Source organism: Ursus americanus, chromosome 19, assembly GCF_024610735.1.
Source record: "Ursus americanus isolate L20-20 chromosome 19, mUrsAme1.1.p, whole genome shotgun sequence".
Lineage (NCBI taxonomy): Eukaryota > Metazoa > Chordata > Mammalia > Carnivora > Ursidae > Ursus > Ursus americanus.
In genome coordinates this window covers 45373271-45386684 of record NC_142145.1, presented here as the reverse complement: position 1 = coordinate 45386684, position 13414 = coordinate 45373271, and the positions used below count along the sequence as shown (strand labels likewise).

At 43.0% G+C, this 13414-nt stretch overlaps 1 protein-coding gene across 1 annotated transcript in view; it reads left to right on the top strand.

Moving 5' to 3' along the window:
• TTC39C (tetratricopeptide repeat domain 39C) overlaps positions 1-13414 on the top strand; it is a 102199-nt gene that overhangs the window by 53773 nt on the left and 35012 nt on the right. Inside the window, exons 5-6 of the mRNA XM_045781792.2 lie at positions 3207-3561; positions 5340-5508. Of these exons, the coding sequence (XP_045637748.1) occupies positions 3207-3561; positions 5340-5508 (524 nt within the window). The remainder of the gene's footprint in view (positions 1-3206; positions 3562-5339; positions 5509-13414) is intronic.

Here is a 13414-nt window from a genome sequence, read left to right as displayed (position 1 = left end):
CAATACTCATTCTGCACTAATTCATTTAATATTTATTACATAGAAAAATTTAGTGACACAAAGGAAATAAAGAACAACTCACCCATCATCTCAACATGATTGGTTTTCATTTTTCTCCATAGGACCCCAGTGGGGCCATCAACAAACACATAGGATATATATAGTCTGATGCTACACACTTATTTTTTTCGTTTGTTCTATTTTTCAGTTCTGTGGGCATCCGAAGGGCCGAGGTGATGTCTTCTGGTTCTTTTGTATCCCTTGGTTGCCCAGCACAGTCCTCGGCACATAATAGGAACATAATAGCTAATTAGCATTTTTAGGGTTTTGCGAGTTTTCTTTCTTAAACTCTGTAGCCAGTGTTTTCCTCTTTATTAGATCCCAGTTGGTTTTGTGTTCCTTTTTTCTTTTCCTGCTTTTCCATTCAACGTTGGCCTTCTTGGATCATAAGTGAGCATCCTGTTTGGGGACGTACTGGATCATACAGTTTTCAGGGTTGTCTCCGACCTTTCGTTTTCCTGCACTACTTCCATTTAGAAAGGAAGAGTCATTGTGCCTCTCACGGGAGGGATCTGTACCTTATTTCCCTTTGATTCTCCTAGAACGGTGCCTGAAATGTAATATTTGCTCAGTAAGTATTTTTGTTAAATTGGAGCGCCTGGGTGGTTCAGTTGGTTAAGCATCTGACTCTTGATTTTGACTCAGGTCATGGTCTCAGGGTCATGAGATTGAGCCCCACCTCGGGCTCTGTGCTGGGCATGGAGCCTGCTTAAGATTCTCCCTCTCCCTCTGCCTTTTCCCTCCCCCTGTTCATACTTTCTCTAAAAATTTTTTTTTTGTTAAATTGAACTAAATGAAAGTTGTTTCAAATGTGTATTACTTTTATAAAGTTATAAAAATAGTTCCCTTGAAAATAAAGCTTTTGTTTGTTCATCCTCTCTTAGAGTCAGTATTCTTTTCAGTGGACTTAATCTATAGGACATTAACAATCTAGAACTTGGAACTTGGGGGATGGTTGTATTTTGAATTGTGATCCCGCAGGAGATATGGTTATCATTTGTCAAGAAATTGATACATAAAATTTAATATTTATTAAATTATTAGCATGATTAAATATTAGCTTGATTAAGTATTAGCTTAAGTCCATGGATTGGGGACCCTCAAGACCCTCAATGCAATGATTTTCCAGGACTCTGTATATAATCATGCTCGTGGCTGTGATTTGTTACAGCAAAAGATACAAAGTAAAACGACCAAAGGGAAAAGATGTGTGGGATGAAGCCCAGGAAAACTCCAGCACAAGCGATCCAAAATTTTCTCCCAGTGGAGTCTCATAGGAGCTGCTTAGTTCTCTGGGCAGTGAGTTTTGTTATCAGCCGGGAAGCTTGTTGGAGACCCAGCACCCAGACCTTTTGTTGGGGGCTGACCATGTGTGGATCTGCCTGTCTTGCACATACCCAAATTCCAGGCCCCCAGGAGGAAAGCAGGTGTTCAGCATAAAACGTACTACTTCTGCGAGCAGGGTGGTAGGCATAGTGAGCCACTCTTACCAGTCCTGGGAATGCTGGGAACCCTCCCCCAAGTCCAAGTTCACAGACCCCAGCCAAGGGCCAATCTTCCAAGCAGGACTTTCAAAGGATAGCAGTAGGCCTGCTCTGGTAGCTCTTTTTTGTATATACCATGTGTTCTTAGATGACTTTCAGGGATTAGACTTTTGTAAATAAGATATTATGTTACGTATTTTCGGTAATTTAAAAATAACTTTTTACAAACTTCTTTTTCCGCTGTTCCAAAGGGCCTGGAAGCCCGGGACAGCTCATTTGGGCTTCCATTGGTGCATTGGGGTCAGGCGACTGGTGCCATATTGGTAACAGTGCTGAGTGGATAATCTCTTTTCTGCAGAAAATTCCCTATAGAAGACCTTTCCTCAAAAGTATGGTGATGATGCACTCAGATAAGCACAGATGAATCAGCTGCCCCTTCCTTCCCCTTCAGAAGATATAGGTGTTCACAGGAGGAGAGGGTGAGGAAGGACCTGTGGGCTTGTGCAAGACGGGCCAGTGGGACCGGGAACTGGGTAAATCCCAGGTCTTACCTGTGAAATCTCTTTCAGCGACTGAGGACACGGTGTTAAAAATTGGTCTGACGGGAAATCATGGAAGCAGCTTTATAAATAACAGCTTCTCCCCTCTGGTGTGAAGTGGCTTCTTTTTGCCACCTGCCTTCACTGCACCTGTCTAGATCGAGGCTGGGGCAGGGGGTGAGCACCATCCTCGGACCAAATAACACCGTCCTCGTAAGGCGCGCTGAAGCCACAACAGTAGGCATGAGATACCCGTGAATGGGGGACTGTTTGCATTTCTGCATTTAACTCTCATAACTTCTATATGAATGAACTGCCATTTGTTGGCTAAGGAAGTATCAATTAATCCTTTTTGTTTGTTGTATTTCTTTATTTCTTCTTTATTTCTTTATTTCTATTTTTTTAAAATATTTTTATTTATTTATTTGACAGAGATAGAGACAGCCAGCGAGAGAGGGAACACAAGCAGGGGGAGTGGGAGAGGAGGAAGCAGGCTCATAGTGGAGGAGCCTGATGTGGGGCTCGATCCCATAACGCCGGGATCACACCCTGAGCCGAAGGCAGATGCTTAACCGCTGTGCCACCCAGGCGCCCCTATTTCTATTTCTTTTACTTCAAGTTGCCATGCTTGATGCCAAGGTATACTTTTAGTAGTGAATCAGACTTAAAACTGGCTCTTTCGGAGGAATGAAACACAGTGTAGACAAACGTTAAGAGTCCTAAGGGAGGTTTATCAGCGAAGTTGCCGTGGTAGTTCAGAAACACGGTGGAAGTTCATGTTTCACGGAGCATGGAGAACAAAAGTCGGGTTCACGCGGTGCTTGCATGCTGACATTCACGCGTTAAGTCTCGCGGTGTATGTCATCCGTTGCACCCCAGCTCATGCACGAGGGGCTTGACGGAACAGTGAGTAAAGCAACGTGAGGGTCTTGCTGAGTGGTGAAGGGAAACAAATAAGGAATTGAAGCCGTCTGCAAAAAACAGGGCGCAATGGAAGATGGTCATTTTTATTGTTTTTTTACATTTTTGCTTGAATTTCAGGTTGTTCTTCAATATCCCTCATTACTATAAGAAAATTACTTTGAATGCTTATTTTTCTCGTGCTTTCTTCCCTTCTCTGTAGCCTATATCAAAGGTGGGTGGATCCTCAGGAAAGCCTGGAAGATTTACAATAAATGCTATCTGGACATCAACGCCCTTCAGGAGCTGTGTCAGAAGAAGCTAACTGAAGAGCCTTTGACTTCTGACGCTGCAAATGATAATCACATAGTGGCTGAAGGGGTGTCTGAGGAGTCTCTAAACAGACTGAAAGGTGCTGTTAGCTTTGGATATGGCCTTTTCCACCTTTGCATATCCATGGTGCCCCCCAACCTGCTCAAAATCATCAACCTGCTGGGTTTTCCCGGAGACCGCCTGCAAGGGCTTTCTTCACTGATGTATGCGAGCGAAAGTAAGGACATGAAGGCCCCTTTAGCTACGTGAGTAGCGGTATTGCGATGCTTTGGTAGATAATATAGTGTTGAAAGTAAGTAAACGACAAAGCCTTTAAAGGAAACTTCAGGTAAATAGCTTGGTGGGTTGACAGGATGCCATGCCTTCTGTCTTTTAATGCAATGCCGAGAACTGCATTTTTGGTGGTATTTATAAGCTGGTTTTGGAGCTGACATTAGAGAGCAGGACATAGGACGTTGTTCCTGAGTCTCATGAGTCCTGTATTATTTTAAACAGGTAAAATGATCACCTTTTTCAACCTCAAATGATTTTATAAGCAGTTTTTATGACCTGGACTGCGATCACTGAGATTCTTGATCCTGATTTTTGAATTTTTAAGGAATATGAATATGATAAGCCTTTTCGGTGACTCTGAAATTGTTATTCTTTCAGACAATCCTGATACTGGATAATTTCTTTGATCCTGGTTGGTTCATTGGTCTCTCCTGTGTGGCTTGGATATTTTGTGCTGGTCAACTAAACTGAGTCATGTTAATCTAAACTGAGTCATGTTAGAGTAAACTGAAATGACAGTTCCTAAACAGGAATGTGGAGAAGCTGGTATAACTCTCCAGAGTGAGGAGTCAGCCATTCCTCCATCAGTTAAAAACAGTGTAATTTTTTTTTTTTCCATTCTGGTAAATATCCACCATTTGCAATTTGAGTAATTTTACCGGACACTGGATGTCCTTTGACATTATACACTACCTGTCAGTTTTTCCAAAAAATGTTGATATCACAGAGGACTTTAATGAGCTCTGTTTCTACTCCTATCAATATTGAGGAATTTGGATATTCACTCAATCAGTTGGTAGCTATTAAAAATATCATTAAATTTTCATTTCAAAAATATTTGTGCCTCCCCAAAGTCATTAAATTACATAAACAGTGGTATTTTATTAATTTGATTTAACCGTTTTGTAACATGTGATAATTTGTCTATTTATATCTTAGTATTTTCTGGAAAGAAATGAATTCATAGTGTAAATTAGTCTGATCTCCAGAAGAGAACCAATTTTATAAATATACTAGAATCATGCATTTACATAAAAATATTTGATGTATTGGTGAAACATTTTTGTCTACTCATTAAAGCAGATTCTAATGAATCTATTTTATTTACTGAGTTTATTTAACATGGTCTTTTTCTTGAAAGGATGAATTTGAAGTAAGGGAATTTTAAATAATTGTTTTTTGAATTGAACATCCTCAAAGGCAGAGAAAGAACCTTTTTTCTGGTTCTCTCGCTTATTTTAACCTGTTTTAGTATAATCTGTGTCTGTGGTTCCCGTATTTCAATTTGGATTCTGAAGCTTACACTCTAACTTTGTGAACACAGGAGAAAGCAGCATTTTCCTTGCAAAAGGGTGATGCTTTTATTAGGAGGGGACAGTAAATTCATGGTAACCAGTTACTGTTTCTAATCTGTGCATTGACGAGTGAAGTGAAGAATTCAGAGGTTTATGTCAGTTCATACCTTCAGCAAGCCATCGGGAAGCCTCGGAAAAGCTAAATGCTTTTATCATCTTGTTCTCCTCTCACCTGATGGGGGTGTGCTGATAATATGATATGCTGTACCAAAGTTTCAGTTTTCCAAATATGGATACAATTAATATGGGGAAAGATACTCTGAATTTACTTCTTCAAAGACTGCATAGTAAGCTTTTTGGAAGGAGAGTGTTCTGGAAGAGCACATACTGAGTTTTTAAAAAGTAGAACCGCTATAAGAAAAGCCTTGCTCAATGTTTCTCTCCCTCTTCTTTAGATTGGCTCTGCTCTGGTATCACACCGTAGTCCGCCCGTTTTTTGCCTTGGATGGCAGTGATAACAAAGCAGGCCTGGATGAAGCGAAGGAAATTCTTCTCAAAAAAGAAGCTGCTTATCCAAATTCTTCCCTCTTCATGTTTTTCAAGGGACGCATACAACGATTAGAGGTACTGTGCCTTCCGCATGTTTTTAAATAAAGCCGTCGGTGGATCCGAGCTGTAGTTCTCACGCGGGTACTCGTATCAACATGAGCCCCAGTGTTGCTGGGCCAAGGAACGTTTCGTTCTCGTGCTTTTCGCCGCACCGTTGCTACAAAAGCCTCTTCCAGGAACCCAGGATGTTTGTCAGTAACCTTCTGTTCGGGAGACGTGGGCGAGGCAGGGGTGAGCTCTCTCGTGGTAGGGAGACAAGATTGGCGTGCTCTCAGCCGAATACGTAGGGGCGTTAGCACATGTCTTCTTTGAAGAACACAGCACGATCCTTTTCCTTTTCTGGGGGTACTAATAACCTGTTGCTAAGTTTTCATCTTGGTTAACCGTTGATTTATACAAGGTTATTGCCTGGAATGTCAAGGACCCCATCAGCTTTGAAACAGAAGTAGCTTTTGTTGCTTTTTCATGGGCTTCATTTGGACAAATCCTGGGCCAGGCGCTTTATTCATGCTATCAAGTTTAATCCCCAGAGCAACGCTAGGACATAGATACAAAATGTCATCGGCATTTTATAGAAAAAGGGATCCAGGAGGGTTTCAAGTGACTTCCCAGGCTCACCCAGTGAATGAGGCCAGGCTGTCTCATTCCAGAAGCAGAACACACCCTGGCCTTTGGAGGGTCTCTGATTTTCCTTCATATCTTTTTTTTTTTTTTTTTTTTTGGTTTGCTTGCTTAGGAGATTTGAAGAGTGAGGATTTGAAGAAAAATAAAAGTATTATAAGAAAATCCTGGGGCGCCTGGGTGCTGTCCATTAAGTGTCTGCCTCCGGCTCAGGGCATGATCCCAGGGTGCTGGGATCAAGTCCTATGTTGGACTCCCAGTTCAGAGGGGAGCCCGCTTCTTCCTCTCCCACTCCCCCTGCCTGTGCTTTCTCTCTCTCTGTGTAGAATAAATAAATAAAATCTTAAAGAAAGAAAATCCTGCATATGAAAGTTGTTATGCCAGGTGTACCAGCAGCTTGCAGGGAATCATTGCAAGGTTTCTACAATCTCTGTCCTCCAGTTAACTGGGTGCCCTGAAGCACAGCTGACTCTAGAAGTCTGCCCCCAGGAATTGCCATGAGTGCATTTGAAGATTTTTGCCTAGGAATGCTTTTGCAAGCACAGGGATGATTTGATCACTAATTTTTTTTGTTGGCAACAGAGTGTACATTACTTCCTGAATAACTCCTTTCCCTCATGAAGTGCCTCCTAAATCCGCGGACTCCTCACCTTTACATATGGAAGTTGTATTTTGGAGACTCTACTGATGATTTATGATTGAAACATAGTACAGAAAGCTCACCAGGATCTGAATTATTTACACCTATGTCTGAATTGGTTTTTTTCTCATTATCTCAAAACTGTTTTTCTTTGTGGTCAGGATTGCGAGCCTTCAGTTCTATTTTCCCCTTTTTTCCCCTCGCTGTCTTAGAAACATAGTTCTGATCAGTTTCTTGTACAGCCCGGTCTTTTTGTTAGCATTCTTGTCTTTTAAGCTCAGGGTTATGGTCTTCCATGTAGGGAAGGATGTCCAATTTACTAAAGTTTCTCTGCTCCCTTGGGTTTGTGCAGGACAAAATAACACTGTATAAGGACATTGTAAACTGACTAAGCCTTCTGACTTCAGTGACCATTTTTGCATGGATGTTGGGTTACAGGGTCAGTGCTTTAAGTGTCCATTTCTTTTTAAGATTTATTTTTAGAGAGCATGAGCAGGGGAAGGGGCAGAGGGAGTGGGAGAGAGAGAGAATCTCAAGCAGACCCCCTGCTGACCCTGGAGCCCCATGCAGGGCTCGAACTCATGACCCCGAGATCATGACCTGAGTCAAAACTTAGAGTTGGCCACTTAACCAACTGAGCCACCCAGGTGCCCCATTAAATGTCCATTTCTTAAGAGGCGGGCATTATACATTTTGAATACCTCTGAACATGGTAAGACGAGGGTCAGTGTTGAACAGATTTACTGCACGGGGTGAGAGCCAGAATTTATAATTGTGTGCAGCATGGCAAAAAGGCACTTGAACGTTGGGCATTTATTCGAATTCTCTCTCTTTACTTCCCCCAGATCAACACATGCTTTAAATTGGATTTTGAAGCTGTTAAATGGAAATGTAGAAGTGAGAGTTTATCTCTTGTGAAGCTTGCCATGTTAGTAAATTTTTTATTTTAAAACCAAAGTGCTTAACTTTTAGCTAAACTGATGACTCTCCCACCCGCCCCAGACACTTAATTTGTGTGGGCCTGAGTGGATGTAAAAGTAAGTGGTTATTTGCTGTTGTTGGGATGGTCCTAGAAATGAGGAAGCCGCAGCCGTGAGAGGACCCTTCTAAGCACAGTTTGGGGAGGTACCTAGTTGGCTTTATGTAGTTCTTGGCAGGCATTCGGGCTCTTTCGGAGGGAGAGTTGTGATCTGAGTGTGGGTGGTAGATATTAGGACTATTTCACCGTGAAGCAGCTTGCTTGCCAAACTGATGCTTGGTTTTCAAAAAAAAAAAAAAAAAAAGACTAAAAGATCTGTTTCTGCTTCTTGTTAGTGAGCTGTAGCCTCAGGGCCAAGGGAATGTGCCGGTGGTTTCTGTTCGGCCCTTCCCAAAGGCCCAGAAGAGGAAAGGATTTGGAGCTAACTTGGAATATTATTGGGATTATCCTTACAGTGTCCAGACACCAACATTTCATTTATCTTCCCGGGTGACCCCGAGGAAGCTGTCGGGTGGGGGTGGGGAAGGCTTTGTCTGCAGAGGAGGGACAGCCCGGAAAGGCTGTCACTGCTCTTGTCGGAGGCTTTCTGTAAGGCCTGCGAAGTCCCAAACCTAGTTTCTGAAAACACAGGGCTCTGCTGACAAATCCGCTTGCAGAGAATTTTTTTTTTTTCTAATTTTCAGCAAGCATTTAGGCTAGAGCTAGGACCCCTGAGATCTTTCTATCAACAAACACTGAGAGAACACGGTCTGCTGGCTTTAACTTTGGCAGTTGCATCCTATGGCACGAAGTTTGTTCAGTGAGTCAGTCTGCAGAATAATTTGAACAGCTGCTTTGGTGTAAGCCTGCTGTCGTGCAGGGGGACGAGCTCCAGACGTGCTGGTTAGTTTTCATTTTCTGTGCGCGTTATTTGCAAATCCCGCGCGCTTGCCCGCTCTCTTTAATTTCACGAACAACTGTTTATGTGCTCTGGGACAATTTGGTGTCCGTCTGGGGGGATGGTCTTTGACATAGCCACCCCGTCCTGACCCTTGATAACGCTTGCTGTCATGGCTTCATGATTTCCTGCTGTTAATGGCCTAACCTGACCTAGCAGTGGGGTTCTACACCTTTGGTGGGACGTGGGGTGCGTCCAGATGGGGTGCCCCCTGTGCTCTTTGGGGCTGTTGGAACACGAAGCTCAGCCGGACTGCAGAAGGAGTCATCTCTCTTGACTGCCTTCGCTTCTCCCCACCGCATGTCTGTACGCTCCCACCTCCAGCCTTCTCCACCCTCCTGTGTTCCCACAACCTCTCGGTCTCTGTTGACTTCTCCCATGTGACTTGTCATGCTGCTGGGAGGCACAGCTGGGTTCCTACGGTACTTAGCATGAGATAAATGATATATAACCAGAGTGTGATGAGTGCATAAGCCTGGAAAGTAGGGTTAGCAAATCTTTTTTTTTTCCTTTTTAGGAGGAAAAAAATTGTTTTAGTGTTGAAAGCAGTCAGTAAAGCTGGGCCCATGATTGGCAGAGTGGGTGGCATGTAGCGAGAGGGGCCACAGGAACCATATGGCACCTGTCTTTACTTTTCCCTGAAGTTGGTCCTAGATGTTGTATAGTAATCTCAGTTTTAAAATGTGAATTTTTGGCTCTAGTTTTGAGTTTCTTTACTTTTCAGTAAACCTGTGGTAGTGGTAAGTCCATTACCCTACAAGTGATGAATGAGTATTTTTTCCTGGTTATTTAAAAAGTATTGAGACAAGTCTGCATTTTAATTACTTGTTATTATTTCTCTCTAGTCTTCTTTTTTCCCGTAAACAGTACAGATGTGCACAGCGTCCCTTCAGTTTTAACCATCTACTTAGTATGTAATATATGTATGTCTGATTTTATAGGTATACACTTTCATGTACACACGCTATCATGACTATTTGGTGATGAAACTAATTTTTAATATCTGATTGAATGAAAGTTGATAAGCATCCTAACGAGGTTGTTATTCAAGCATTTTGAGAATTCTTGTTTTGAAACTATCTTCTAAGCTGGGGCTCCTACTTTTTGAACATCCTGAGTGCTGGCATTTTAAAACCTTGGGTTTGGATTTGGGGAGCAGCCGTCAGGGCCTTGCACAAGACTGGCCCTCAGTGCGTATTTGCTGAATGAACAGCTGAATCCGTCCATCAGTGAGAAATCCACTGATCCATGAGCGTGATGTCATTTCTTTGTTAAGGAAAAGTTGATTATCAGGGACTATCTGCTTCTCTTGTGTGGCACCCACGCCTGTTCCCGAAACCAGGGCTGAAGTAGGAGATGCAAAGCTGTCTTCACAATGGAGCAGGAGATTATCCTCCTGAGGAGGGTACAGAACAGGGTATTTCAGTGCTGATGTGCTGGCTAGAGAAGTGCGGCTCCAAAGAAGGAGATTGAATAAACGAGGTAAAAAGTGATTGGGTTGAAATGAAGTCTCTGCTCTGGCGGTGCGAGCGCCCAGATGAGCTGCTGTGAGCCCCGGCGCTCCCCCCGCCCACCGCCCAGCCTGTGAAGCACTTGACTGTAACCGCCTCTCAGACCATTGCAGTTACAGTGCTGCTTCATGAGGACAAAAGGAAGTTTGTGCAAGGCCTCAGAGAGGCCACGCTGAAGAAGTTACAATGAACCCTATCTTGTGTGCGTGTGTGTGTGTGTGTGTGTGTGTGTGTGTCCCCATCATCTCCTCTCTCTTATTTGAAGCTGCCTTGTTTTTCGGAGACCTGCGGCCTTGTCACTGCAGTGTGCTCCCCTGTTTTGTGCTGCCCCTCCCTCCCTTCCTTCTGAGAAGGCCTGTGATAGGATGTGGTTTCTTTCCCCAGAACAGAGCCCTGCAGCGACTGCTTTGATGGTTGACCTTCCCTCCACCATGTTCACATCAGCCTGCCGCCCCATCTCCTTCCAAGAGGGTCAGGCTCTTCTCCTTCTCCTGGCTGCAGAGTTCTGTGGGAAAGGCTTGCACACAGCTACGCCAGCACGTGTCCTGATGGTGGACCTTGTTTCTGCCCATTGTGTGAGGTGACTTCAGCTGTCTGAGGCCCCCTTTTAAAAAATGGACTGTAGTGCTTTCTTTCTGTACTTTTATTAAGATGAAGTGATGTTTTTCACTGGCGCTCCCCAGAATAAGTGGGAGCTCTGTGTTGCTTCTTAGCCCATCCATTCGTGATTGTGACAGGGACCGAAAAGTGGCGGTTGATCCCTTCGGTGATTAATTTATCAGCTAGAGAAAAGAGACAGGCGGCCTGCAGGGGTCGTGGAGAGTGGGGGCCAGTGCAGGAGGGCCTGGGCCTGAGCGCTCTTCTCCGGGGCGTGTCGACAGGACAGGATGGGAGTTGTTTGGTAGCTACGTTTCTTTGCATCTGTCAGAGAGCAAGCTTGCCTCTTGTATTTGAACAGCAGGTCTTGCCAGCATGATGTCATGTTGTTATTTATAGGATCAGGAAAAAGGCGATGCAGGAAGAGAAATAATTCCCTGAAGTTCTGTTAATTGTAGTCTTCTCTTCCTCCATCCTACGTGGGTTCTCTTTATTACTTCAGGCGCCAAAAAATAGAGCTGCCATTTATTCTTAGAAGAACACAAAATGAGAGATTGGTTTTAGCTGGTGTAGGAGAGATGGAGGGATATATTTGTCTCCACTTCCCAGCAAGATAAATCTGTATCATGTGGTTTAATAACTCTGTTCACTGCAATGAGGAGAGGATAGTAACCCAAATTGCTAATAGGTTAAATACATATGCTGTTCTTTCAACTCTATCATTACAGGCTGTTGGGCTGGAAAGCAAGTAGAAGGTTAATTTTTATCCCTAAGCTCCCTAAATGTGCCTAAGGATGAGCTTTCCCTTGCCTACATTAGCCCAAGTCCTAAGGGTAGGGGTTAAAAGCACAATCTATTATTAGGTGTCCTTGATAACAATATTGCTAAACGGATTCTGCTCGTGAGCAGCACTAAAGCTGAAGCACGGGTAATAATAAGTGGGTTGTCACAGCATGCCCTTCTGCGTGCTGCAGGTGACAAGGAAGGCCTCTCCTTTTAAAACACCTGCATAATAGTTGAAGATGTTAAGCGACTTTATAAAAATAACCCAGTCATCCTTCAATTCTAAGCTGTTTTCAAATTATTTTGTGATCTTTAATATACACACAGACTTCATGAAATTTCATTTACAAATCTGTTTTTTTGGTAAGTAACTGGTATGCAGACTATTTAGATTTCTGTTGTGTTAATAATTTGATATTTCCTTGTTGGGAAATTGTTGGGATATTTGATTATTGTTGTTTCTCTATTTCCCAGTATTTCACTGTGATAGTAAGTAGTTCAATAACTAGCATATTTTTCTTTTCTTTTCTTTTTTTTCTGAGTTACTTCTTTGGGTCATAGCTCCAGTGCATCATTATTAGAATCTGAGAGTGTGAACAGTTCCGTAGCTCCTGACACATGATAAGAGATTATACTCAAGAAATAGTGGGCCGGGACGCCTGGGTGGCACAGCGGTTAAGCGTCTGCCTTCGGCTCAGGGCGTGATCCCGGCGTTCTGGGATTGAGCCCTGCATCAGGCTCCTCTGCTATGAGCCTGCTTCTTCCTCTCCCACTCCCCCTGCTTGTGTTCCCTCTCTCGCTGGCTGTCTCTATCTCTGTTGAATAAATAAATAAAATCTTTAAAAAAAAAAAAAGAAAAGAAATAGTGGGCTGGAGTATAATCATTCATTATTTTGTACATGGTCTCAGCAGCATGTCCTGCTGCATAGTTTTGTTTTTATTTCCATAATGATGCAAAGTAAAGCAGTTTAAAGACAGTTCTTAAAATATTACTGATGGGACAGCTCATGTTCATATATCAGAAGACTCAGTATTGTTAAGATGGCAGTACTTCCTTAACCGAGCTGCTGGATTCAATACAATCCCTTTCAAAATCACAGCTTGCTTTTTTGCAGAATTGACAAACTGATACTAAGCCTAAGGAACCTGGAACAGCCAAATCAATCTTGAAAAGGAAGAACAAAGTTGGAAGATTCATGCTTCCTAATCTCAAAACTTACCACAAAGTAATCAAGACAGTGTGGTATGGCATAAGAATAGTCCTATAGTTCAATGAATGTCAAGAAGTAAACCTCTGGGGCACCTGGGTAGCGCAGTCGTTAAGCGTCTGCCTTCGGCTCAGGGCGTGATCCCGGTGTTCCGGGATCGAGTCCCACATCGGGCTCCTCGGCTGGGAGCCTGCTTCTTCCTCTCCCACTCCCCTGCTGTGTTCCTTCTCTTGCTGTCTGTCTCTCTCTCTGTCAAATAAATTTTAAAAAAAGAAGTAAACCTTTACATTTATGGATCAACTGACTCTTGACAAGGGTAAATCGATAGGCAAAGAATAGTCTTTTCAACAGATGGTGCTAGGACAATTGAATATCCACATGCAAATAAATGAAGTTGGACTCCTACCTCACACCATACGTAAGAATGAATGCAAATGGATCATAGATCTAAATATAAGAGCTAAAACCATTAAACTCTTGGGTTAGGCAATGGCTTCTTAGGACATCAAAGGCCCAACAACAAAAGAAAAACAGGTAAATTGAACTATGTCAAAATTAAACACTTTCGTGCTGCGAAGAATATCATCAAGAAAGTAAATAGCCCATGGAATGGGAGAAAATATTTGTGAGTTACAGGTAGGACAA